Raw genomic sequence first — 22,761 nt, 5'->3', positions numbered from 1 at the left:
ACAGCAATTGTATTGCATCAAAATACAATACAATTCTTGCTGTCAAAGCCAGCAAAGTAGTAAAATTAAAGTAGCACTGTAAAACTCTGTGAAGAGTTTGTTAGAGATGTTGAAAACAAATTGGAAGAAAAAATTAAGTATTTTTGCAAGGACCAAAAAGGAACAGGGGATGATTTATTTTATAAGCTCCACTTGTGCCTCATGTCACGAACCCTCTGCGAAATGATGTACCTAACACTGTGAAGGCTGTGCTTACTCATATGAGAAGTTTGGAAATACTTCCAAAACAACCGTTTTGCCAAAGGTCATGTTAACAGCTGTAAGGGATCCAAATGCAAGAAGAAACGGTGATATCCCTTGAATCTTTATTTAAAAATTGTAGATGAACACGAGCAACATTTAGGACAACACAGTTGCAATCAATATCAACATACAGCTGTACAGAGGTCATGCACCTGTATCAGGAACTGAAACCAAGGGCAGTTGCTCAATTGATCTCAGACCCAGCAAGCCACAAGTGCAAATGTAATGCACAATAAAGTAGCCACTGATGTGCAACAAAGATCAGAAACCATATGCCAAGCTAATCGGGTCTAAATGCAATGATTGTGTGACCCCATCTCACTTGTTAGCTTACACCTTTCATCCACGGTACATGAGGGTGAAGTAAAGTGCAGAATGAAAAGCTGCTGCTCAACAGTGGTTTTTACAAAAAAAAAAAAAAAAAAAATCAACTTTTTGCCCTTGATCATTTTAATCTTGACATAAGATGTGACAGGTTTACAATAACAAATCATTCAGAATCTTTACTGTTATATCTTAAAGGCTGGATAGCCATGGTGATAACTGACATTTTAAAGTTAGCTCAAATGTATCCCCTTGCTGTTACTTTTTACACAGTTAGGGTTTTAGTCTCGACTTCCCAACATTTAGCATGAAGCAAATCTTTTAACAGTTGGTGGTATGTATTCCAGAAATGAATATTAATTTCTTGTTTTCCTCTCACAGCGATGTAACAAACAGCTGGTCTGGTACTCAAGGAGACTCTGCCAGTTCAAGTGACGAGACCTCCTCAGCTAACGGAGACAGTCTCTTTTCCATGTTCTCAGGGCCAGACCTTATTGCTGCAGTCAAGCAGAGAAGGTAAACTGTGATGTACAAATGCCATTTCCAGATCACCTTAACCCTAACTTTATAAAACTGGCTAGACAAAGAGGTTCTCATTGTGTGAAGTATTCAGTGAGGTTGATTGAGACAACCATGCGAGTTGGAACGTGTTAGCCACATAGGATACTCCCTTGGGTCCACTGAACAAATCTTTACACCAGTGACCCTCACATCTGCTTCTCTAATTAATCTCTTTATTCAGTCCAGAATATTTTGATCACCTCCTTTGTCTGTCTTCTTTTAATGCACCTATTTTTCTCACTGCACCCACATGCAACACTCTTTTCACTTCCCTAGTAATATGACCAAGTTTCAATTTTTTTTTTTTTTTCTAGGATGCCTTATTTTCAACTCATTGAAGAGATTGTTGTCTAGCTAGGCTAATCTCCTGTTGCACTTCTCATTCTAAGTATTAATACTTTTCCAAGTTCCCCAACTAGTAGTTTTTATAAAAAAAACACTGTTTCGTAAATATTCTTTTGTTTCATTGCTGGGCAAAAAGCACTCCAGTTAAATATAATCAAAGCTACTGAATGTACAGTGTAAGTTGTTTGATCCTGTAGTCATAGTGATCTTTAAAGAACTGTTTCTAGTAATAGTAGCTGAAAATGTTTTAAAGAACACAGTCGCTTTTTAAAATGATCAACTACAGTCAATGTCTTAACTGTTTTGTAGAAAACACAGTAGTGGTGAGCAGGAACCCAGCACACTGCCATCACCACCTCTTCTTTCTGCAGTAGATGACCGTAATCAGGTAAACTGAAAACTGCTTTTTGTATATGCTAACTAGGGTTATTTAGCAAGAGAACCCAACTTCATATATCCCTGAAGACTGCTGATCAGACTTTAGCTTGTTTTTGTTGTCCTGAACTGAATTAACACTACTTTGCATGAGTGGGGATTTAAGTTTCAACAAAACTGCTAAGCTTGTATTAAAACCTTTTATAAAAAATGACTTTTGCCCTGTTGCTCATGTAAACAAAAATAAAAACAATATTGCATATTAGCCTAACTAGAAACGTGTTAATCACCTCAAGCTGTAGTGCTCTGCTGATAGGCTTGCCCAAACTGTTCCACGATGTAAGGAGAACTGAGACATATTTCTTGCATGTTTCCCAGCAGTGCTCTTCTTTTCCCCTTGCTTTCTGTATTTTAACGGGAGAAAGCAGGGATAAAGATGGGGCTATTGGGGTGCTAAAATAAACAAACCAGAAGAGCACAGAGATGCAGACTACCAAGCAGTTTTTTGGATTTTTTTAAATGACAAATTTAAAACCAGAGTCTTGGGTCAGACTGTGGGGTAAGCAGCTATATTCAAAGGTTAATTTTATTAAAGCTCTTCAACCTATGTCCAGAGAAAGGCCTACATAGCCATGTGGTTTAGGTCACTAGTCATTTTTACTAATTTAAAAAAGAAGGCATCAAGTTATCTTTATAAGTTGGCCAGAAAGCGTAAAGAAAAAAGGCCAGAATTTTTTCAAGCATTTGAAAAAGAATGTTCCAGTGAGCAAATGCTACAAAAACATTTAGTTAAAAAAAAAAAACAAAAAAAAAAAGTATTTTGTTTGCAGTTTTTCTGTAGCTGTCTGTTCCTGTTGTAAAGAATTTAAGTAAAACACCCTTAAGTGGGGTAAGCAATAGTGAAGCATGGTATCCAAAGGCAGTATGTTTGGTTTTTAAAAACAAAGCTGAATTTTTGTCTTTACAGGATAATAAAACCAAAACCTGGCCCCCTAAGGCTCCTTGGCAGCATACTTCACCTGTCACAAATACACTGCCCAGTCAGAGTACATCACTGTATCAGATGAGCAACCCTGTTAGCCAATGGAATGACACGATGCAGATTCTACAGTCACCAGTTTGGTCAACAGCCAATGACTGTGCTCCATCAACAGGGATTTCCTCCAGTTTTGCCTATGCCCAGCAACAACAATCATCACAGCAGCAGGCTTCCCAGCACAAACAGCTAAATAAGGGCTTTAAATCTTTTCCAGTAAAGCATGAACGCAGACCATCTTACCTGCATCAATACTAATCGCTTCTCACATTGGAAAGATGCAGCATAGGGCCAAACAGTCTTATAAATGATGTATATTATCTGTTTCACAGTTCTGTGAACCGGCTGTGTTCTGGTTATTTTATTTTGAAATGTAGAGTGAATTTTTTTGGTGACATACATAACCTCTTGACTTATTTTACAGTGCTGAATAAACAGGGCCAATATATGTGTTATGTACATGAAAAAGTCCAATACTGTGATGTAGAAATGCTTTTAAAAACTTGTGTATATTACAGTTACTTTCAAAATCCTTTTTTAAAAAGTACTGAAAGACTACCATAAAGCACTGTATTTTATAGCTATTTTCATATAGATTTATATAGGTAAACATCTCTTGCTAAAATGCATTGAATATTTTTTAGCAAATATATTGGTCAATTCTGCTCAGCACTGTTATTTAGATTTCTAATAGACAAGTTGTAAAGTCTTCATACTCTGAGTAAACAGCCTGTGATGACTTTTTTAACAAAGTGAGGCAGCAGCTTTTAATGTACCACACAAGTGGGTGTATGACAACAGTGTTGGAAAGACACTGGGTTTGTGGTAATTTCGTAATATAAGTATAGATCAGCTAGAACCACTCAAATTCATCACGAAAACTGTCTTGGCTGCCTAAGGTGTAAGGTATGTGTGTGGGTCAGATTATGTTGATTTTCACATATACGATTTAAAAATACTTCATGTGGCCAAAGGCATTATCCACACAGTGCTCCTTAAGCGTGCAGAAGTACAGCTAAAAGACTACTTGCATATATTTAAAGTCTTATTTCAATGCTATGGTTAGAGTAAAAATTGTGAGCTGGCTCAGAAGAAACTAGAACTAAAATGTGGGTAGTAGTTAGTGAAAAGAACATTATTATTATTTTTTTTTAGAGAATAAAGTAATTATTTCTGGTCAATGTGCCATTAAGTGAACCTGTGGAATTAGGAATAATCTTCCAACCAAAGTGGGATCTAGAGGAGTGACTGGTGCTTAAATTGAAAAACAATGGTAAATATGTGTATAGTTATCCCATTGTATATTAATTGAAGTTAGAGAAGATTCTTTATATAGTTAAAGCTTATTTAAAAATTTTCATATGTCATCTTTGAAAGAGTCTCTAAAAACCACAATATTTTCTGGTATAAAAGTTTTGACAGTATTAATCTTATTTTTGTATTTTTCTTAAGTCATTATATCATTCTAATATGTTAACTACTAGTAAAGTGGGCTGTTATTTCTAACTACATAAGTTTTTTTTTCCCAATGAAGATAAAAGCACATTTATGTTCCCACTTTTTGTTTGCAAACTTAAATATTCTATATCTAAAGATACCAAAAAAACAAATTACACACACACACACACACTCTCTCTCTCTCTCTCTCTCTCTAAATATATATATAAAAATATATACAACACTAAAAATATTAAAACATTTGGGTGTTTAAAACCCAACCACCTTTCTTGTTTGTATGGTGATGGGCTGCATTTATATGCCCAGAATGTTACCTTTTGTGCTGTTTGGGGATGCCAATGTTGCCTGTATTTGATATATTGTCACCATGTTTTCTGAAAATTCATACTTACCATGTTTACAGAACTGTTTGCTGTACATAAGACTTTTTACAGTACTGTGCTTTGCACAATCAGTGTGGCTTTTGTCTGTAACTTGTTAATGTTCTGTACTACTATAATTTTGAAAACCCTCTGCTGAAAATATGAGTAGTTACTCAGCTTGACAAATGGTTTTAAGTTTCCTAAAACTTGACACATAATATTTGATCCTAAATTTGGTCATACTTACGTCCTGCAGTTATTCATACTAAGACCAACAGGCCAGGTAATAGAAATATTTATAATTTTGAACCATACAAGTGCCAAAACTCTTGCTGCAATTTTTGCAGTTTACTGGCAATTTCTGAACTTATCCAAGTGAATTACAAAGATTAAGTCCTTCCTATCTACATTTTGATCATAAAGGTGCTATGTCCTTTGCCTCCAATTATACCTAACACTGGGAATTTTAAAAATTGTTGCACTTGGCTTAAGTCTTGCCATTTTTTTAAATCATTTACACTGCCAAGTGCAAGGGTTTGGTGCTTAGTTAATTTACCTTTATTGCAGAGCTTCTTGTGAATAACTAATACTTCTGAACTGGAACTGTACATTTTGTATTTTAAAGCTCCTATAAGTAAAAACAAAACAAAAAAACCCAAAACAAAACAAAACTTTGCTTTATTAAAAAGATATATTTACTAATAGATCAGACCTGTTTAAAACCTACACCCCTTGGAAAATAAACAGGACCTTAAGATGTAACTTCAGTTTGTGAACAAAGATACTACTTCATTAATACAGAATTATTTAACTAATTGAAGGTAGTAAGATGCATTAAATAGGCAGTAAATTAAATAGTACACACTGAAGAACCCGATACCTTCCCCTACAATTGATTTTGGGCTGCTTTGCCACTAGGGTTAATAATTTACTCATTAGTCAATTTGGAAGTTACCACTGCTGTACTGCACAGGGTAGCATTTTGTATTTCAGCAGCAAGCAGAGTTCACATGAATAAGAAATAGCAAGTTACCTCTGATTTCCAACAAAAATAAAGTCCCATGGCAGCATGTATGTTTTGCTATTTGTTTAACAAATAGGAAGTGTTTAATATACAACTGAGAAACTGAATAGCTGTATTTCATAGGTTTCAGATATGTACATCTCCTTTGCCAACACATCTAAACAGAAACGTTATAAAAATTGGATGAGATTGGATCTGATGACAAAATGGATTCAGAGGGGTTTGTTACCAGAACTTGTTTATTTACCAAATATCCAATGTATGGCATTTTGAACAGATTAACACGTGAGCAGACTGGATTTCTCTCCACTTGTTTGCCACAGTATTCCCTTGTAGAAATATATATGGACAAGGTTATCACTTACCAAAATTGTCTATCACTGCCCAATATCTACCTATGATTTCTGGAAAAAGTTAAATTACTTCAATCTGTTTCTTAAAAAATTAAAACTCTAGATCCAAAATGTTTCATAAGCTTTCACATTTGGTAGGGGAAATGCAATTCTTCAGTTCTATACTTTGAAATCCTAATCAGGCTTATCTCTAGGGAGGTTTTTTGTAGCTGTTTTGTAGCTGCAGCAATACAGTGCATCATACAAATCCTAAATATGCTTGTGTTTTTTAGGAAGAACTTTCATTCAGGAAAACAGGGTCATATTGCAATGTATCCTTTAAGTTAACTGCATTGCTGCAAATATGCAAGACAACGTGTCTGTACACATTAGCCTTAAATTTGCTGTTAGGAAGGTAGGAAACAAATTTAAATGCAAGTATTTCCATCAAGTTTAATGAGTGCCTATCCTATTCTATACCAGAACCGATAAATAACAATTCCTTGCAAGTGGAATGACTACGTATCAAGGTCTGAATCCTGTTTCATGAAAACAGAGCAATGGAGGCAGTTTCCAAAATATAAAGATGGGATGCACGTAACTGCTTGTAAGAGGGTGATAAAGGAAAATTTCACCACTTCCATGTCTTCCAGTTACATTTCTGCAACTTTTTCCTTTAGGTAAGTAAGTAAAGTAGCAATGTTACTATAGGACCTGCACTTGCAAACGCAACAGGAGAGAGCTTCCAAACATCCAGCCTAGGCGGCTTCTTGTAGTTGGACAGACCCACCTTCAGATTTGGCCCACAGGGCCAGCACCTCGGGAGTTAAGCTGCTGCTGTCTGCCTTGGAGCAGTGATAACCCCACTGAAGCAGCTGCAAGGTTTAATATCTGAGCTGCTCTGTTAGGCCAGTCAGCATGCCAGAGGTGGGCTGCCTGGCTTGTGAGAAGCCCCACAATTTAGATCTGCAACAGTAACCCAAATGAGTTTGACACCCCTGCACCAGAAGAGGCAGAGACAGCTTAGTTAAGAGAAGAGAAATAGCCAGCTGAAACTTTCCTGCTTTGATCATTGATAGTGTGTTACTCTCTGTAGAGAGTTGATTATGTGTTTGTGCTGTGACAAGTGTGACTGTGGCAGTAGGAGACTTTTAGCTAAATATTACTTTCCAACATCTAGTAGCCAGAGCAACTTGTTTTCTGGAGATTTTCAAAACTGCTGTGAGCACTGAAGGAACTCTCATGGTGAACTTATACAACTCACGAGACTGGTGGGCATCAATCCTACTTTACATTTTGGTAACTAGTACTGGAAGAGGGAGTGAGCAGCTTGCAGATTTGTACAGCAAGATTAAAGACCATCTGTAGCAAATCTTTGACTACTTCCCCATATCTCTGTTTTCTCATGCTTGCGGCATCAGCTTTTAATACTCAAGACACACCTCTAACAACAAGTGTCATTATTCCCAACTTTTAAGATGCTGCATGGAAATAGGCTTATTTTCCAAAAAGAACACTATTAACAGAAGCCAGGGCAAGGGGGCCATTTTTACTTGCTTTCCCACTTCCAACCTCAGGGAAGCTAAACATAATCTTGAAGTGGAGAACCCAATTCTTCTAGGATCTTCCCCGGGTGCCCCTGGAATCCTAATCAAAGTTAGCCAGTTATTAACGAGGATGAGAGCCCTCCTGATCCTCCAGCAGGTTCCTCTTGGCTTGGGTACGCTGCAACTCAATCCTACTTCCACATCTACAAGCATCTGCAATGTGTCCGGAGCTGCATGCTCAGTCCGCAGTCCTCTGTACGTTGGGTGGAGTTGTATCGGCAATAGTAGCTAGATAAATAAGGTTCCTGTGCAGGATGTGCTGGTACCTACGATGGAAAGAGAGTTCGTTTGGAGCAAAACTAAGCAACAGCCATATTCCCTGCAATAAGGAGAATGGGGTCAGTCTTGGTAGCCTTCCATTAACAAGTGTTATCTTAGCTTTCCAACTCGACTGAATTTCTTATTTCCCCACGTTTACTGAAACTTTGCTACTAGGGAAAGAAAGCAAAGGGCATTGGCAGCTATTTACATATTGACAAAGCGCTACCCTGGCCTGCCTTTACTTGTGTGCACAAGCATCCCTTTCTCCTCCTCCTCCCCCGAGAGCGCGCAAGCAGCCCCTGCCGCACATCCCTCTTAGCCAGCCGCGAGGCCGTGTCTGCCGAGGTGAGCGAGCACGAGCCCCAGCGCAAGGAATTTATCCAGAAACGGGGTCAAACACGAGCCTTAAGCAAACCGGGAGAAGGAACCTGGACGCAGTCAGTACAGCCTCGCTCATTTATTTTAAGCCAAAAGCCTCCGACAGCGGGGCTGTGCGCGGACTCCTGGCCCCGCCCCGGGACTCACTGCACGCACTCGGTGGCTCTCCCCTTGCTCTGGTACTCCACGATGGCGCGGATCAGCTGGTCGTTCTCCTCCAGCAGCTGGAAGGGAGGCGCGAGGTCACCGCGAGAAGCCGGACTCGCCCCCCCGCGGCCCCCGCCCCGCCGAGCCCGGCCTCACCCGCTGCAGCGTCTCCTGGTTCACTTCCGCCTTCCCGCGGAGCCGCTCCGGCACGAACGCCACCGACATGGCGCCGCGCCGCGGGGTCACGGGAGCCCTCCGCCCCTCGCGCCTGGGCGCGCTCCGATTGGCCCGGGTCGCGCCGCGTCACCGCCTTTTCTACCAAGAGCAATGACGGCAACTCTGCGCCGCTGGCTCCCGGGTGGGTCTATTACACGCCGGGGGGCGCCCGCCGGGATGGTACGGCCCGGAGCAGCGCGGGCGGGGCCGAAGTCCCCCTCCCCCCTCCGGGGCTCCGTCGCTTCCCTTCAGGTTCCTGCGTCCGCGCGGGGTGGGGGGGATTTCTACCGCCCGCGTGGGGCTGTTACAACCAGAAATAATGTTCGAAGACTGATTTTATTGAACTGTTTATTCTGGCTTAAAATAAAAACCTTGCTTCTGTGTAGCAAGATACACTGAAGGTATGCCATGCTGCCAGTTACTGGGGTACAAAAGACACCCCACTTTGTAACCCAAACTTTCAGAGGAAGATGCATCAACTCATACCTTCACAGCATGTATCATTGGTATTATTTACAGTTTATCTCGTTTAAATAAGCCTGGGACACTTCATACAGTATACATAGTTATTGCAACAGTACAGCACTTGTTTTTATGTTCAAAAACCTCAAAAGTTGTTCAGTATCATGATTTGTGGATCCCCAAAAAAGGCATTGGTTGTTGACATGCAAAAAACATTACTAAACAATATCATCTAGCTTCTACGGCTGCCAAATACTTGACCTGAATAAGGAAACCAATTACAAAATCCTCTCTTCTAGTGCTATACAAAAAGTTATAAAATTAAGGGTTTTTATCAACCACTTAAATATTCCAATTTTCCAACAGTGCAGTTTTCCACATCTTTATCTCTACTGAACATTTTGAGGATAAAGTTAACAAAAAACCCAGCAAATTAGATAAAAGTTTTAATCTTTGGATCCCTTTATTCCCGTGGCCTTCATATACATATACAAACACAAATGACCAGATTTCTGTTTCAGTTATAACTTAAACATATCAAAAAAGTTGTAACTAGCCATTTAGAACTGGCAAAAAAATCCATACCATGCCTTTCTGGGTTCACTGGTCTAAGAACCAGAATTGTCTCGTCTCCAAGCTAGTCTATCAAAATGCAAACAACTTCAAAACACTAAGAATTCTCTTCAAATTGGTTATGTCTACAGGTATTACAACAAGGTTAACATTTCAAGAACTGACAAATGGAGACATTGTACTTTTGTACCAGGCATTTCAGAAGGAGCATCTCAACTCTTATGCCTGCTCCAGGTTCTTCTTTTAAAAAAAGTTAATATTTACTACTAAGTAAAACTAATTGCAAATTTTGACATATGAAAAAGTTTTATTTTTGCCCTTATTTGAAAAATACTTTCTTCAATTTGGTCAAATCCTGTGATATGCCAGAAACTACAAAATCAAGTTCTTGCAAGAGAGAAACTAAGGGTATATCCAGTTTTGTATAATGGAAGAACATTTTCAAAATCTTCATTATAGTTGATATAAAAATCAAGCAAATTTAAAGCCTGAAAAGCTACCAAGGAAAAAAAACGACTGTGGTTTAGCATATCAACTTTTGCAATAACACAGTATGTTTGCCAACTTTAAAATGTTTATTCTTTAAAAAATTAGTTGCTTTTTATACAGCTATACAAAGTTCGTAATGTTTCTTTGGCAATGGGATATAATGGAATTTTACAACTATATAAAAAAAGTTTCCTTTGCCTAAGAAACAGTATTTACGGTGTGTACATATCCGACTGACAAAGCAAGTTTTCTACTGTCCAGCACCCTAGTTGACAAGTACAACTATCTCAAAAGGGATATTACAGGATTTTCAAAAAACAACCTTCAGTGGATCAAAAACACTCACAGTATCGACGGCCTTCTGCATACAATTGTCCTTGCAACTTGCAGCAATTATCAAATACAATTTAGTAATAAGAAAAAATCCTTTCAGTGATGAAAAAATACTTAAATTCCATCGAAGTACTGCTTTATAATTAACTATACATAAGAAATTACTAATCCGTCTCTGTCTCAAATATATTTAATGCTTATTGTTCTCAAAGATGGCCATTTTTCAAAAAGTAACTGCATTACACCCCTTTGAAGTTAAATAGTTAAATCCCAGTGCTGGTGACAAGTATACAGCAAATTAACTTCATTCTTTGCAGAGGCTGAGACTAATTCTCTGAATCATGAAGATCTAGCAGTTCATCTGGTTCCAGCTCTCTTGTAGACTATGCAGAAACTTTGTTGTCTTTCTAGAGAGAATATATAACATTAAAGTTATTTTTTTATTTCAAGATGTTCGAGGTCAATAGCTTGAGCATATGCAGATAGACTAATTTTAGAGGACCACCAAGGTATTAAGGTATGTACTTCCCCAAACCTATAACCACAGACACAAAGAGACTGTTTCCATAAACTTAACTTCTGCTCAAAGCATCCTCTCAATTATTCTGGCACATTCCAAGCTAGCCACATTCATGTAGGCTAAGAAATAGCTCTCCGTTTATGAGAATTACAGGTTCCAGAAACAGCTGTTTTCATTGTGACTAAATGATTGAAGTTTAACACTCCACAGCACTATGGTGATTTACACCAGCCACTGGCCAATTATTACACTTCACATTACAGATCTGTGTTCTGCTTTGGGGGGGGTGGGAGGGAGCGCTTTGCTTGAAACACCTTAGGCACACTTGCCATTTGTTGCCTGGGACATCTATCTGCTTTGCCCTTCCTAGAAAACATTGGGAAGGAGAGGAAATAAGAGATTCACCCAGGCTTCAAAGACTGCATTTTAGTAACTTTGTAAGAGGACCGAGTGGCTTATTCAATTCATCAGGCTATTTCAGCTAGATAAGTTACTTGGTGTCCTGTGCTTAGTGAAGACTTGAATTAGGTCATCTTTATAAAGCAGGCCTAAAGAAAGAAAAATAAGTGTTTCTTCCAAGATCTATCCTGTTAGAGGGAAAAAAGTCAATCTTGTATGACTTCCCATAACAACAACTCTGAATTGAACCATTATGGCCGTAGCTTTGCATAATCAAACTCAGCCCAACAGTAAAAACAGTAGAACTGCATCGCTCAAGAATTACTACTCTCCCTTTCTACAAACGGCCAACTCAAGGCCCTTTGCTTTGCTAACTCCTGCAAAAGCTACTATTTTAGAGGGGTTGTGACAGTTAATATGTGCAAAGGGTTTGTCACACCTAAGGAATAGTTACTTCTTTGGAAGAACCCAGCAGTAATTTGGTCACAAAACACTTAAGGATGAAAGATTAAACCTCTTACTGTCATCACAAAATTATGTTGCTCTATCAAATTTAAAAAAAAAATAAAAATAAAAAAAATAAAACAACAACAACAATAGATCATGATTAAGAACAAGACTTCCTCTATTCACATTTACCCTAAATATATTTCATAACCAATAAAGCTATGAAAAGAAACTTAGTATACAACCAAAGTTTAGCTCTCACCTCCAAACCCTTAGATTTCAGAATACTGCTTAAAGATACTTATAATTCTTGTTCCCGACTCTTCAATATTTGTAGAACTTTATAATTTTTTAAATCTAAAATACAAAAATATGTAGGCATTTTGGAAACAAAAGTAATTTTCAGGTCTTGGCTGCTGTTGATATTTGTCAATGTTGATAATGTTAACTGTGTTTTAGAGTTATGTCTGCTGAACTAGCCTTCTTTTTCAAAAAGTTTTCAATTAAACAAATCATGCTTTTGCCCAAAATTGGCGCAATAGAAGTTTATTCTCAAGTTTGGTATCATTTTTAAAAGCCTGTCCCAATACCCACTCGAGTCTGCAGCGGGTTTCAATTTTCAGTGAGCATAGATGAGATCTTAAATCTATAACTGAAAATTTAAGCGTATAAATCATTGTCACTTCAAACTGTACTTAAAAATAGTAATTATCAACCATCTTATTACCCGATATTCAAAGTCAGCAAACTCCCTGCCTCCACGTCCTCCTCTGAATCCACCACGAAATCCTCGGGGGGTATTGAAGCCACCTCTTCCACCTCCTCGTCCTCTTCCGCCACGGAAGCCCATTCCTCCCCTACCTCGAAAACCTCCACGGCCACGATTTGGACGCAGTGGTATTCCAAAGGTTTCTGCATTTAGCCTTCTCTCTTCTGCCCAGGTGGGTCTTCGTTCTCTACCACATAAAGAAACCAGAGCCACTTTTAGGTAAGTCTAAGAAAGTTACTTTTGAAAAGTCTACACTGTGAAACTTGTCCAGCAACAGTTAAGTCATGAGACAAACATGAAAGACAACATCATTTGTTTAATCACCTTCTAACTCTCTTTGAAGTAGCATCAACTGAAGGCATGTGAATATCTGATATAATCTTACTATGTAAATTTAAAGCAGTAGGCAGTAATGCAAAAAAGGAGCTTAAACTCCTGAAAACTCTATGGTAATGACCCATTCTAGAGTATGTTCTTAAAACCTGAAGAAAATCTTTAATAAAGCTAAAAAGCCTTACTGTCATTATCCATGTGCCAAACTGATATTTTACTGAGTTGTCCTTAAAAAAGGGGCATTTTGGTTTTTGGTCTGGAAATTGTGCACGCCTTGACTTCAGCTCACTTCCCATTTGTAGTCACATTTCAGTTACATGTAGGTTGTACTGCTGACATTACATTATGAGAGGCAGAGCACTGATTAGAATAATGAATTTCTTCTTACAGGCAGTACCTGTTGTCATCACAGGAAATGTTATCAAAGAAGGATTTGGTTTTGTCATAGTAGCAATTAGGGCCAAGGGGATCCTCTTCATCAGCATTCCCTTCACTGTTTTGGGTATCAACACCTGAGTCACCTTTATCTTCTCCATTTATAGGCTTTTCTGGTTTCTCAAGTTTATCTTCTAGAAAAACAAAAACAGTTTGATTAAAATGGAGACAGAACAGAAGGCTGACACTAGCTTGTGCCATGTGTAACCTTTAAAAATTCTGTATTTTTAATTTATAAAGTACAATGAAAAATTCTGAAGCCTAGGAGTCCTCAGGACATTCCTATTTGAAGGGAAGCATACAGCAGTTTGTGAAATATGTAAACTGTAAAAGGGAACGCTTCTAACAAGATTTAGCACGCACAACCCCTGGATAACCTGGAAAGAGAACACAGAATAGTTTTCTATAATCAGATCCGAGTGCTGCTAACTATTACCAATGCCTCCTTCATTTAGATTTATGGCATTGCCATCCTTTGGTCTGCTGTTATCTAGATTCTTTGCAGGTTAAAGGCGGCAGTATCAGTATGGGGCCCCAGGCCCCATTCGTTTAATGGTGCAATGGGATCCAATCCCAATGGTTCCATTATGATTTACAGAATCTCCCAGTACTGGGGCTAGGTCCATAAGTCAGCTGATTGCGGGTCCCAGCCCTGGGACTGGTCCTAGGGCCCCATGCAACAGGACATCAGAGAACTGTGTGTGCAGCTTAGCTACACGTGCAGTTTTTAAAGTCCTGGCACACTGGGCCCTGGGAGAGATTTCCAATACCTGGAGTCCACATGCACCAGGAATACCAGAAAACTGCATGCAGTCAGACTGCACCTGTGGTTTTTTAAAGGTCCAAGAACATCTTTATAGCTGTTTTCTCCACAGACAAGTTTGAGGGCTGAAAAGGGTAGAATAAAGAAACATTACTTAAGAAAGTAATGTTCTAACATGTACAATATATTCAAATTGTGTAACTAGAGATATTTTGTATTTTATAATTAAACAAAATTCTTTTAAAAATTCAGACTAAAGTACCAAGCCAAATATATCTTTCAAGCTACTAATACATAAGGAAAGATCTCACAGAATTAGTAATTTAGGGTAAAAATGGGAAGGGGTGAGGGGAAATCCTAAGGGGGAAAACAAACAAAAATAAAAGATTAGCATGAAAAATAAGTTTCCCCTAAGCAGGATTAAGTTCATGAAGCTACACAAATCTTTGTTTTCTTCCAATGCTGAAGGTTCTGTACAGAAATGATATTTTTTTACCTTTCAGTTTAAGTTTGTTATGAAATTCTCTATCAATCTCCTCCTTGTTGAATTGTGCATTTGCACTTTCAAAGTCAAAGTCCTTCTCAAACTTCATTGGGCCATCCCTCCTAATACCAAATCTTCCTCTGCCACCCCGGTGGCCTCCACGACCTCTCCGTGCTGAAGGGGCTCCTGGAACTGTAAGGATTAAGTTTCGAAGACATTTACAGCTTTCAACTGCCCCAGCATAACCCCCTCCGTAATCCTTCTGCATTTCTTGCAAATAAAATGGATGTTTTGTTAGAGCATTTCACAATCTTAAGTTCAAATACCATAAATAATACACTAGCAAAGAAATTCAAACACCTTAGGAAGAGCCTACTTATCACTTTTATTTGAACAAGGAAGCTGTAGGAGTCAAAAGAGACTTAAAGGAGGAAAATATTTTGAATGTAATGCTTTAACCCAATATTTTACCTTTTTATTTAGCCACTTCGCCAGTAAATAATTATTAAAGTTAGAATTTCATGCTCATGCTTTTATGATCAGTTATTTGTACTTATAGTTCTTGTCAAATCACTGCTTAATCCATTGCTAGTAATACATTTCCTTTCAGCTTCATTTGTTGCAATGCTACTGCAAATGAACACTACTGCTATCCAATAAGCTGTTCTGTGAAAGTGTCTTATGGTGCCAGAATTTTCTATAGTACCACACACTACACAGCAGTTCAAGTTAGCTCAATTTGCAAACAATTTTTAATTAGAAGAAAAAATATCCACTTTACTGAAATACAATGGTTATTACATTTGCAGGTTTGGTAATTATGTTAATGAAGCTTTAAATGAAGTTTTAAAAGCAATGTTAGTTTTTTTCTTCAAGAAATATTTACCAATTTGTCGCTTGTCATTTCTGAGTTGTTCATTTTCTGACCTTGAAACCTTGTGTGCTTCAGCTAGAGAGAGGAGAGATATAACTGTTTTTCAAGCTATGTATGGTCCATCATATTTCTATACACAGCTATGTTGTATAGTTTTTCTTTTCTTTTTTTTTTTTGCGGGGGGTGGGGGGGAGTGAAAAATCAAGAGTTAACATACACATTCGCCATTCTATCCCCATTCTTTTTTGTTCCAAGGGAAATTAATAGTAAGCTTGCTATAATTCTTTGGATAAAAAGATAAGATTTAGACAACTGGCACAATTAAAAATGAATAGCAGAAATTTTTATGCCTTTCAAAGGCTCTCTCGATTGTACAATGGGGAAACAGAAGACCAGTAAAACGAAAATTTCCAAAGTCCTACCTCGTCTGTGCTCCTGATTTTCTAGTGATTTTTGACTTGTAGATGCCAGTGCTCTGGCTTGTACAGGACTCCTCCTCCCAACAGGTGCTGGAGCAGTTAAGTGGGCTGAAGCAGTCTGTACTGCCTGTTCCATGGTTGGGCTCTTCCTCAAATGGTCTATCTGAGGGCTTGAACGACCTACAAAGTAACCAGAGTTATTTCTTACCAATAATATGATTTGTAGATCTCAAACCAACCAACCCAGTCTGAAGGGGTTGTCAGTCTTACCAGTCAAGACAGCTCTGTCCAAAAAGGAAACAAAAACATTTCTGCAACCTCAAATCCACTAATCTAGAATGACTATAGTAATTCCCCCTTCCCCTAGTGTAAGAGGGAAAAAAAATGGGTAGGACAATTAATCCCCATCTACCCAGCCATCATGCGCTATTAGGTATGGAATGCATTTTTCTGATTCTTGTGGTAACTCCTGCCAGCCAAACCATTCTTCTGAACTCCTTCCTTGAAGGAAGGAGGGGAAAAAAATTGCCTCAAATGGCACACCTACATTTACTGTATATAAACCTGATTCAAATATTATAAAAGCCAAAGTCTCTTTCTTTCTTTCTCTGTCATGCTTTATCAGTGCTCTGATTAGCTGATGGAAACAGCCAGAGTGCTCCAAGCATGGGGGAGTGCCACCATGATTCTGAAGCTGTGCCGAGGACCAGACAGGCACTGCTGGCCTTGGCTCCCCCACCCTGCTCCCCGCAAGCAGCAGCATGGGTCATCAGATAATGGCACTCCATCCCAGCTTCCTCCCCCCCATCATTCTTGACAGGCAGTTTACTATAGTTTTATTATATTGCTGTCTATTTTACCAAGTAATAAACAGAAGTGGATGATGCCAGGCATAGACAGAGGAGTGCAGAAGCCTACCCACAGAGTTCTGTTCATGCATCCTGATTTGCAACATTCTTGCTATTGCAGCTTTAAGCTTCCCTTGAGGCAGAGGCATCCAGCCACAGACTGCACAACTGAATATGATATGGACAAATTCCAAATTCTGCTAGCAAAAAAGGGCAAAATAACCCGTTAGCCCTAGACTTCAGAACTGAAACAGGGAACAGGCATTAAGTGCCAAGAAATCTTGTGAAAACCTCATAGGAAGATTTTGACAGGTAAAAGTCTTCAAACTACACAGTACTAAAAGCCACAAACTGCTTTTAGTAGTCAAGAGCAAATGCTTAGTATATTTGTTATTGCAGCAACAGTTCCCCCAACAACTTTACTGATTCCAACAGTTCTCAAAAATGATAGACCAAATACAAAATCCAACTAGGGTTACCATATAGGACAATGAATTTAATTACTTTTTTACCTTTCAAGCAATATGTATAATGCAGAAAATTAATGACAACAACAGTAACACGATTTCCTAGCCTCGGTACTGAAAGACTAAATATAACAATTACTTTGTTCTCTTTAGTATTCTGCAAACGAAATGAACAGTAATGTCCAGCTAAGTTTCTCCTCATCTTTGCCAAACAAAGAAGTTTATACATCAGGGGTCAGGCCTCCTGAAAACATTTCCTTGGCTCCCCCTTAAAATCCCATATTTGGCCATGTACTTCCTATTGCTGTTGAGCTAGGAAGCTTAACCTTTGCATGCCACATTGCAGATATGTACATTTTTAAGATGCATTAGTGATACTGACAACAAATCCAAGCGGCTCTCGGGACATTGAGAATACAGCATGAAGACTACTGTTTCACCCAAGTCCTTTGCTACATAAACACAACAGAACTTGAATATTCATCATGATAAAACTAACCGTGGAACTACCACCAACAGAAACGTGTTGCAACAACGATGCATTTATCAACAATGTAGTAGTGAAATGTGTTTATGTAAATATCTTAAGGAGAAAAAGAGTTCTAAGAATTTATCAGTACTATATGTACATCATAACTTGATACATTAGAGTTAAATTAGTAAAACGCGTCTTGAATTTTCTTGTTTGTTTTAGTCTGAGACCTTTTTTTATATTACATGAACAGATTAGGACTGTCAATTAATCACCATTAACAGGTGTGACTAACACAAAAACAAATTAACATGTTAATTGTTTTAACATGTGTTAATCACTGCTGCTGAGCTCATGCATACTGGGGAAAGTGCCCCCCCGGCTGGCAAGCAGCCAGGTAGGGTCACAGAGCAGACTCAGCAGCTGGATGCAGGCAAGTGTGGGGGGGCAGGGGTTTTCAACCCCCTTGGATCACTGTACCCCTGGTAGCTAGACACGGAGCAAGGGGCAGGGTGGCATATGGCCAAATGTGGACCAGCAGCAGCAGCCGCCACCATGCGCGAGCTTCTCCCACCCCTCATGTATGGCCGGGTGGGCAGCACCTGTACAGCATGGTGCATGGCACCACTCCATCCCTGCTCACCTGCCCATACCCCCTAGGGCCTTCTCAAATACCCCCTAGGGCCTTCTCAAATACCCCCGGGGGTACACATAACCCTGGTCTACGGTGTGTGTGGGGGTGGGGGGTAGGTGCCTGCTGGCACTGGGGAAAGCTATCCAGGTGCTGGAGGCTGCAACAGGACAGGATGAGGTACCTGCAGGGGAATGGAGCAGAGCACCCCTTTAAAAAGTGACAGGGAGCTCCATGGCTAGGTCAACAGCACAGGGACTGGTGCCTATGCTTGCAGGGGCCAAGCAGCCCCAAGAGACATTGCTGGGGGAAGCAGGGGGCCACAGGTCAGGAGTTAGGCATGCCACAAACAGGCATCCTCTTTTTTGGAGTTGGAAATATCATAACCCTAGTTTTTTTTACCCTTTTCACTTACTGTACTGAATCACTAGGTGGAAGTTAGCACAGTTCTACTCCCCCTCTGTTCTTACAGCACTGAGTTGTAACTGAAATCAGTTTATTTGAAAATATAGGAAAAACATCCAAAAATATTTATTATAAAATTGGGATTCTATTAACTGCACAATTAAATCACAGCTATTTTTAATCTAGTGATAAATTGTGATTATTTTTTTACCACTGTTTGACAGCCTTAGAACAGATGCATTTTAATTTACTCTTAGGCATAACTGTAATTATAAATGAAAAAATGACCAGTAAAGAAGGTTACTAGTTTTAGTCACTCAAGAAGAGCTTACCTTGAGACATCTGTGTTTTTAAAGATCTTGCATCTGCTGTAAAGGCAGAACCAACTGCATTGCTTTGGGACAAACTAGCACTAGCTGAAGTTTCTGTTCCAAAAGATGTCAAAGAACCTCCTGCTTTAAAGAAAAAAAGAGAGCTGTAACACTTTAAACTGGCTTAGCTAATTTTATTTTATAAAATTTGAATACTGAAGCTAAGACGAGCAGTTATTTTCAATACAACTAAGCGGCCAAGACCTTAAATCTTTTTTAAAAGGTCATTAAACATGTGACTTCATGGATTACTACTAGCTTAACTACAGTTCTGCATAATTTCAGACAACTAAACAGGAACAATATTCAATAACATACTGCAGCTGATGTCTAAACCTGATAAGTAAGTTTGTCAAGCTTAAGGAGTCCTATTGACAAAGTTAGGACAGCAAGAGTCCACGACACAAACAGAAAAATGCTTTTTATCACTGTGGGTTGTATTTTAACAGTGGCTCACCAATTTAATGGACAGTTTAAGACAGCTACAGATCTATTATTTTTAGACTCCCCTATGTTTTTAGTGAAGCTACAGTCTTACCCATCTATAACTAGCTATTCTAAAAAGTTAACATGAAAGTTTCTACAGCAAAGTTTGACTTCCAGAAATGACTAAACACATTTGAAAATTTACTCTAAAAAGACCATTCCCATTTTCAAAAGTGAAATGATGTTATCACGTACAAAGAAAACAATATTAAATAAAATAGATAATTATGCCCAATAGCTGTGCACAGCTAGGTGAGAAGAGGTAGATTTGATTTCTTCTTGCACATTAAACAGAAGGAAATATCTGAAGTCACCGAAAAATGAATGTTTGTCTCTTCTTTTTGTATTAAGTAATACAAGTATTTTTCTTCTGTAGAATTCTCATTAAATTTATAAAACTATGCAAAGTTGTTCATACACCAACTTTCAACCACTAGAGTAAGAAGGGGTATTACCACTGCAACAGGTGTCAACACAGACTTTTGCCAGCACAGCTACACTAGTGGCTAAAATCCCACTGCAGATGAATCCTTGATTTCTTCTTTGAGGAAAAAGGTGGATTTTAGAACCCAGCCACTCAGCTTCTGAAGTTTTAGCTGCTTGTGCCCTTTTTCACTTCTTTATAAATTGCTTTCCCGATTTTTTTTGGTATGTCTTTTGCTGAACACCCGGGGCAAAGGAAGAGAATATGTATCATCTTGGCAGCAAAAAACTAATGGCTTTTACACATTAAACTGAGAGAAACTGAGGGTTTGTGATAACTGATCAAAAACCTGGATCGGGCCAAGTACAGAGGAGCTTATAAAAGGAATACTAAGTACCAGTCATTGTACATCAACTTTGAAAATACAAAAAATACATAAAAAAAAATAATAATGATGAACATACCAACTCCAACAGCACCGAACTGCTGGCCAACTAATGGACTTGGACTAAACTGACTGTAGGCTGGCATTCTACCAAAAGGACCATAAGACCCCACAGACTGGAATGAAGATGTAGAAGATGACCCTAGTGAAGACTGAAGAAAACAATATTACAGAATACAGGGATTTTGCAAAGCAAGGCAATAAATAAAATAAGACTGCCCATTATGTTACCACCTAGAAAAAAACCAGGCATTCATTTTGTTGTATTCTGAGATAAACCCAGATGTCCTATTTATAAACATTCCTTTTAACACAGAAGCTTCAGGCCTTTCCTACACTTTAATTGCTTTAACTTGCTAAAGATCTCAGGATAGAAAGCAATAGCTACCACCCAGTAATCCGAATACATGCATATCTTGAAAGCTCTGCATGGCTCCAATGCAGCAGCTGTGTTGCCACAACGTGAAGTGCACCCTGGGAAGGCATTAGCTGTTGAAGGGATTACTGGAGCCAGCAAAAGGTACTGACAGAAGGAGGGTTCTGCAGCCACAGAGGAGCTTTGACTGTGAATGTCCTCAAATTTTTGCTCGAGTTCTACAAGCACATTTTGCAGCATAGACTGGGCTTCTAAATGATGGCTACATCAGGAGCAAAGAAAGCTCCTAATCCATGTTAGAACCCAAAGTATATCCTCTCTTGATGAAGTGCAAACACGCCAGACTTTTTAAATTATTCATGCAATTCGGACACTGCTTTTACAACACTACTGTTGCCAACCATTATTACATAGTAGTTCTCTCAAGGTTTGCCATTTTCCTTAAAGAGGAACTGACCAACTCCCCCCTCGCATAGTTCCTAAGGCTGTCTGCTTGCTGTCAGTGCCAGTTTTGTGACAAAGATATATTCATCATCAATTTTGCCCATAGGGACATGCTGGAGAGAGGCTGAGGATATAGCTGGTTCTTCCTGTCTATATACATTCTGAGAAATTGCAAAAAGCATGAGGGAAAACCAACACAACTCCAAAAGGTGAAGTATTCCCTTTAGTAGGGAGCCATTTTTGTATATAAACAAGATCTTAACATACTTTTATCATCTTGGTTAATACAAGTTTGAGCATACAGGCTAACATGTTTTTTTTAATAAAATAAAGAATCATAGCCATTTCAGAGGGCTAGGTTCATCTAGTCTTATATACTTTAAGGAACTGTATTTTCAGGAAGCTTTAAGTACACAAATTCATGACCTTTAAACACGTGTCAAGTTACATCAAAAGGCAAAATATTTCTGAAAATTTTGAACTATGGAGCCTAATACTTCATACTAGAGAACTGTTTCACATGTAACCAAGAAGAGCTGAACAAAACTAGCCCGGAAGAAAAACTGAAATTAAAATCATAATGCTGTTAAGGCACCCACATCTTGCTATCTCACTTGGTCCAAAATGAAAGGTAATGTAAAACATTTTATTCTTCAACATGATGGATCTCATGTTAGTGTTTATTTGAAAGACACACTGATATTAGGTCATCAGCAATAAACAACTTTTACCTGAACAATAGCAGGGTCCTGTGGCAGAGAGCACTGTGGCTTGGGTGGCTCGCACACAGTTAGATCTTTAATGTCACTGCCACGGAAAATGATGTACTCAAAGACTTCATCACGAGGGGCTATAGGCCGATCTGTTGGTCTATCTTCTGTACCAAATGAACGAACTGCAGAGCGGGAAAAGGGAGGGAGAAAAAAACACAGGGATTTCAACTGTATTTCAGACCAACACTCATGACATACAATGGGAAAATGTGCATCACTGAGTTTTGTTTTCCTAGGACATCAAAACCAGACTGCTACTTAACATTCATTAGATGGCACTTTTTTAGCGTCACGTCAAAGCAGTTTCTGCTTGTGAGTTGCATACCACCTCTGCTGAAATGTCATGAAAGAAAACTACTTTGCCCAGTTCTACTTAGGTCGGACATGTGGAATAAAGATTTTCCCTTTAAAACACAGCACTCTCTCTCTGAACACTTGTAGATAATTAAAAAAATTGTAAGTAAAGTCTAATATTAAATGATGAATTCATACCCCAAGGGTTCTCTTTTCAGTTAAAAAAAAAATTCTTCCTTCACTTTCTGTAAGACAAGAGCTCCAAAATAACAGATCCTTGAAAGTAGAATTCCAGA

At 38.7% G+C, this 22,761-nt stretch overlaps 3 protein-coding genes across 3 annotated transcripts in view; 1 reads left to right on the top strand and 2 right to left on the bottom strand.

Moving 5' to 3' along the window:
- The window catches only part of KIAA0355 (KIAA0355 ortholog), a 104,228-nt gene extending 98,760 nt beyond the window's left edge, over positions 1-5,468 (top strand). Inside the window, exons 12-14 of the mRNA XM_019535863.1 lie at positions 1,009-1,143; positions 1,843-1,921; positions 2,876-5,468. Coding sequence (XP_019391408.1) covers positions 1,009-1,143; positions 1,843-1,921; positions 2,876-3,202 — 541 coding nt within the window. The 3' untranslated portion in view covers positions 3,203-5,468. The remainder of the gene's footprint in view (positions 1-1,008; positions 1,144-1,842; positions 1,922-2,875) is intronic.
- SS18L2 (SS18 like 2) lies at positions 5,427-8,779 on the bottom strand. Its single transcript, XM_019535864.1, has 3 exons — positions 8,670-8,779; positions 8,514-8,590; positions 5,427-7,993 (listed from the first exon to the last, which is right to left on the bottom strand). The coding sequence occupies exons 1-3, from the start codon at positions 8,736-8,738 to the stop codon at positions 7,906-7,908; spliced, it is 234 nt and encodes a 77-aa protein (XP_019391409.1). The 5' UTR covers positions 8,739-8,779; the 3' UTR covers positions 5,427-7,905.
- A 284-nt stretch (positions 8,780-9,063) lies between these two features.
- The window catches only part of LSM14A (LSM14A, mRNA processing body assembly factor), a 21,631-nt gene continuing 7,933 nt past the window's right edge, over positions 9,064-22,761 (bottom strand). The window contains exons 3-10 of the mRNA XM_019535431.1: positions 20,598-20,730; positions 19,185-19,307; positions 16,033-16,209; positions 15,623-15,685; positions 14,749-14,928; positions 13,452-13,623; positions 12,680-12,908; positions 9,064-10,993 (exon numbers count right to left, since the gene is read on the bottom strand). Of these exons, the coding sequence (XP_019390976.1) occupies positions 10,970-10,993; positions 12,680-12,908; positions 13,452-13,623; positions 14,749-14,928; positions 15,623-15,685; positions 16,033-16,209; positions 19,185-19,307; positions 20,598-20,730 (1,101 nt within the window). The 3' untranslated portion in view covers positions 9,064-10,969. The remainder of the gene's footprint in view (positions 10,994-12,679; positions 12,909-13,451; positions 13,624-14,748; positions 14,929-15,622; positions 15,686-16,032; positions 16,210-19,184; positions 19,308-20,597; positions 20,731-22,761) is intronic.

This window comes from Crocodylus porosus, unplaced genomic scaffold (genome assembly GCF_001723895.1).
Source record: "Crocodylus porosus isolate Cpor-Errol unplaced genomic scaffold, CroPor_comp1, whole genome shotgun sequence".
Lineage (NCBI taxonomy): Eukaryota > Metazoa > Chordata > Crocodylia > Crocodylidae > Crocodylus > Crocodylus porosus.
This window is presented reverse-complemented; position numbering and strand designations above follow the sequence as displayed.

Coding starts and splice junctions, on each gene's coding strand:
- SS18L2 (XM_019535864.1), bottom strand. CDS start 8,738: ATGTCGGTGGCGTTCGTGCCGGAGCGGCTCCGCGGGAAGGCGGAAGTG. Junction 8,591..8,669: donor ACCAGGAGACGCTGCAGCGG/GTGAGGCCGGGC, acceptor CCTCCCTTCCAG/CTGCTGGAGGAGAACGACCA. Junction 7,994..8,513: donor AGAGCCACCGAGTGCGTGCA/GTGAGTCCCGGG, acceptor TTTCCATCGTAG/GTACCAGCACATCCTGCACA.